Source organism: Penaeus chinensis, chromosome 29 (genome assembly GCF_019202785.1).
Source record: "Penaeus chinensis breed Huanghai No. 1 chromosome 29, ASM1920278v2, whole genome shotgun sequence".
Classification (NCBI taxonomy): Eukaryota; Metazoa; Arthropoda; class Malacostraca; order Decapoda; family Penaeidae; genus Penaeus; species Penaeus chinensis.
Window position 1 is genome coordinate 6,712,073 of NC_061847.1, and position 2,500 is coordinate 6,714,572.

Here is a 2,500-nt window from a genome sequence, read left to right on the forward strand (position 1 = left end):
TAATTTCATTTATTTTTTCTTTCGGTCCATAGCTTGAAAGACTCAGTGTATTTGCGTTTATAGGCTTCATTTTGCCTTTGCAATAGTAGTGCTGCAGCTCAGATCAGTGACGGAATCTTGGACAGACATAGATTTTTTTTCTCTCTTACTATTTTGTTTAATGGTATTAAAGTTAGTGTGTGTGATCAATATATATATATAGACATAGGAAAATTGTCCGATATATAGATGTACAGGTACATATTGATATTATTATTATTATGATTATTATCATTGTTATTATCATTGTTGTTACTGATTTACTATCATTATTATTATGATTATTATTATTATTATTATTATTGTTATTATTATTATCATCATCATCATTATTATTATGATTATCATTATTGTTATTATTATTATTATTATTATTATTATGATTATTATTATTATTGTATTGTTGTTGTTGTTGTTGTTCACGTTATTGTTATTATCATTATCATCATCATCCTTATTATTATTATTGTTATCCTCATCATTATTATTATCGTTGCTATAGTTAATGTTTTTATTACTATTATTATGATTATAGCTATCATTATCATTATTATTATTATCATTGTTTTTGTTGTTATTACCATTATTATCAATAGCATTATAGTTCCTACTAGTTACTACTATCATCACAATCATTATAACCATCGTCATTATAATTATTATTGTGAAAAAAAAACAGAATTATGGACCCATTGATAATATACTTCTAAATGTCTCAAAGCAAGCACGCTTTACCCTCTGCTTTTGAGTGTCACGCCTCTTGACACTTGACTTCTTGCAGACCCCGACGCCACGCCTACAACCGACACGCCCACGACCGCCACGCCCACAACCGCCCCTCCTCGACCAGGCCGTAGGAGACAGCGAGGACCAGGTTCCAGGAGAGGCAGGCAGCGCGAAAGGAGGCCCACCAGGTGAGAAATCGCCGTGTCTGTCGGTTTGGTCGGTCGCTGTCTTTCTGTTGTGTTTGGGTATGTCTTGGCTTCTGTGTCTGTGTGTGGTTATGGATGTCTTTCTTTCTCTTTCTCTTTCTCTTTTTTTCTCTCTCTCTCTCGCTCTCTCTCTCTTTTACACTTTATCTCTTTCTTTATCTTCTCCTTCCTCCCTTTTACTCGCTCCTCTCTCTCTCTCTCTCTCTCTTTCTCTATCTCTATCTCTATCTCTATCTCTATCTCTATCTCTATCTCTATCTCTATCTCTATCTCTCTCTCTCTCTCTCTCTCTCTTTCTCTCTATCTATCTATCTCTCTCTCTTACTTTTTATATCTTTCTTTATCTTCTTCCTCCCTTTTACTTGCTCCCTCTCTCTCTCTCTCTCTCTCTCTCTCTCTCTCTCTCTCTCTCTCTCCTCTCTCTCTCTCTCTCTCTCTCTCTCTCTCTCTTTTACTCTTTATCTCTTTCTTTATCTTCTCCTTCCTCCCGTTTACTCGCTCCTCTCTCTCTCTCTCTATCTCTCTCCCTTTCTCTTTCTCTCTCTCTCTCTCTCTCTCTCTCTCTCTCTCTCTCTCTCTCTCTCTCTCTCTCTCTCTCTCTCACTCACTCTCTCCTCTCTCTCTCCATCCTCTCCTCCTCCTCCGTCTTCTTTTCCTCTTCCTCTTCTTCGCCTTCTGCTTCTCCCCCTCTCTCTCTCTATCTATATCTCAGTCATTCTACATCTGTCTCTATCTATATCTATCTATGTATCTATATCTCCCTTTTCCTCTCCCTCTCCCACTCCCACTCCTTCCCCCTCCCTCTCCCCCTCTCCCTCTTCGACTCCAGGTCCCCCCCCATCCCCCTACCCTCTCCCCCTCCCCCCTCTACCTCTCCTTCTCCTCCCCCCCCTCTCCCCCTCCTCCCCTCCCCCCCTCTCTCTTCTTAACACATTATACACACAAAAATACCAACGTAAAGAACAGAGAAAAGAGAAAAGATACAGTTGTTGATCACATGTTTATGCATTAATGAGGTTCCTGGGCAGCTCTTGCAAGATAAACCGATGAAGTCATTGCAATTCATTTCTCACAGTCAGAACCCGACCATCACCAACCGTTTTTATAAATAGAACCGAAATTTCGAACTTCATTCCACAACACGTGGTCGTTTAGATCACTTTCCTAGAACGTTTATGCGAGGAAGATAAAGTTTGTTAACAATTACAGATAAAAAAAAAAAAAAAAATAATAATAATAATAATAATAAACCCTGCTTACTCGAAGAAAATAAATAAATCGGAACAAAATCGAAAAAAATAAATAAAATAAAAGTAACTCGAAGGACCCACGCTGAGACCCCCATCCACTGCCCATTGGATTGTTCCGTGTTTAGCCCTTATCATAAATGCCAGTTCAAGGTAACTTATGGCTGTTTCGACTTAAATTTTTCCACCTTGAGCGAATAACTACCTTCTCTCCCCCCCCCCCCTCCCCCCTCTTTAAAATCTTTTTTCTTCTTCTTTTTTTATTGTATATAGGAAAACGAC

At 38.4% G+C, this 2,500-nt stretch overlaps 1 protein-coding gene across 1 annotated transcript in view; it reads left to right on the forward strand.

Moving 5' to 3' along the window:
- Positions 1-2,500, forward strand: part of LOC125040307 (complement decay-accelerating factor transmembrane isoform-like) — a 33,781-nt gene that overhangs the window by 30,167 nt on the left and 1,114 nt on the right. Inside the window, exon 3 of the mRNA XM_047634861.1 lies at positions 821-953. Within this exon, the coding sequence (XP_047490817.1) occupies positions 821-953 (133 nt within the window). The remainder of the gene's footprint in view (positions 1-820; positions 954-2,500) is intronic.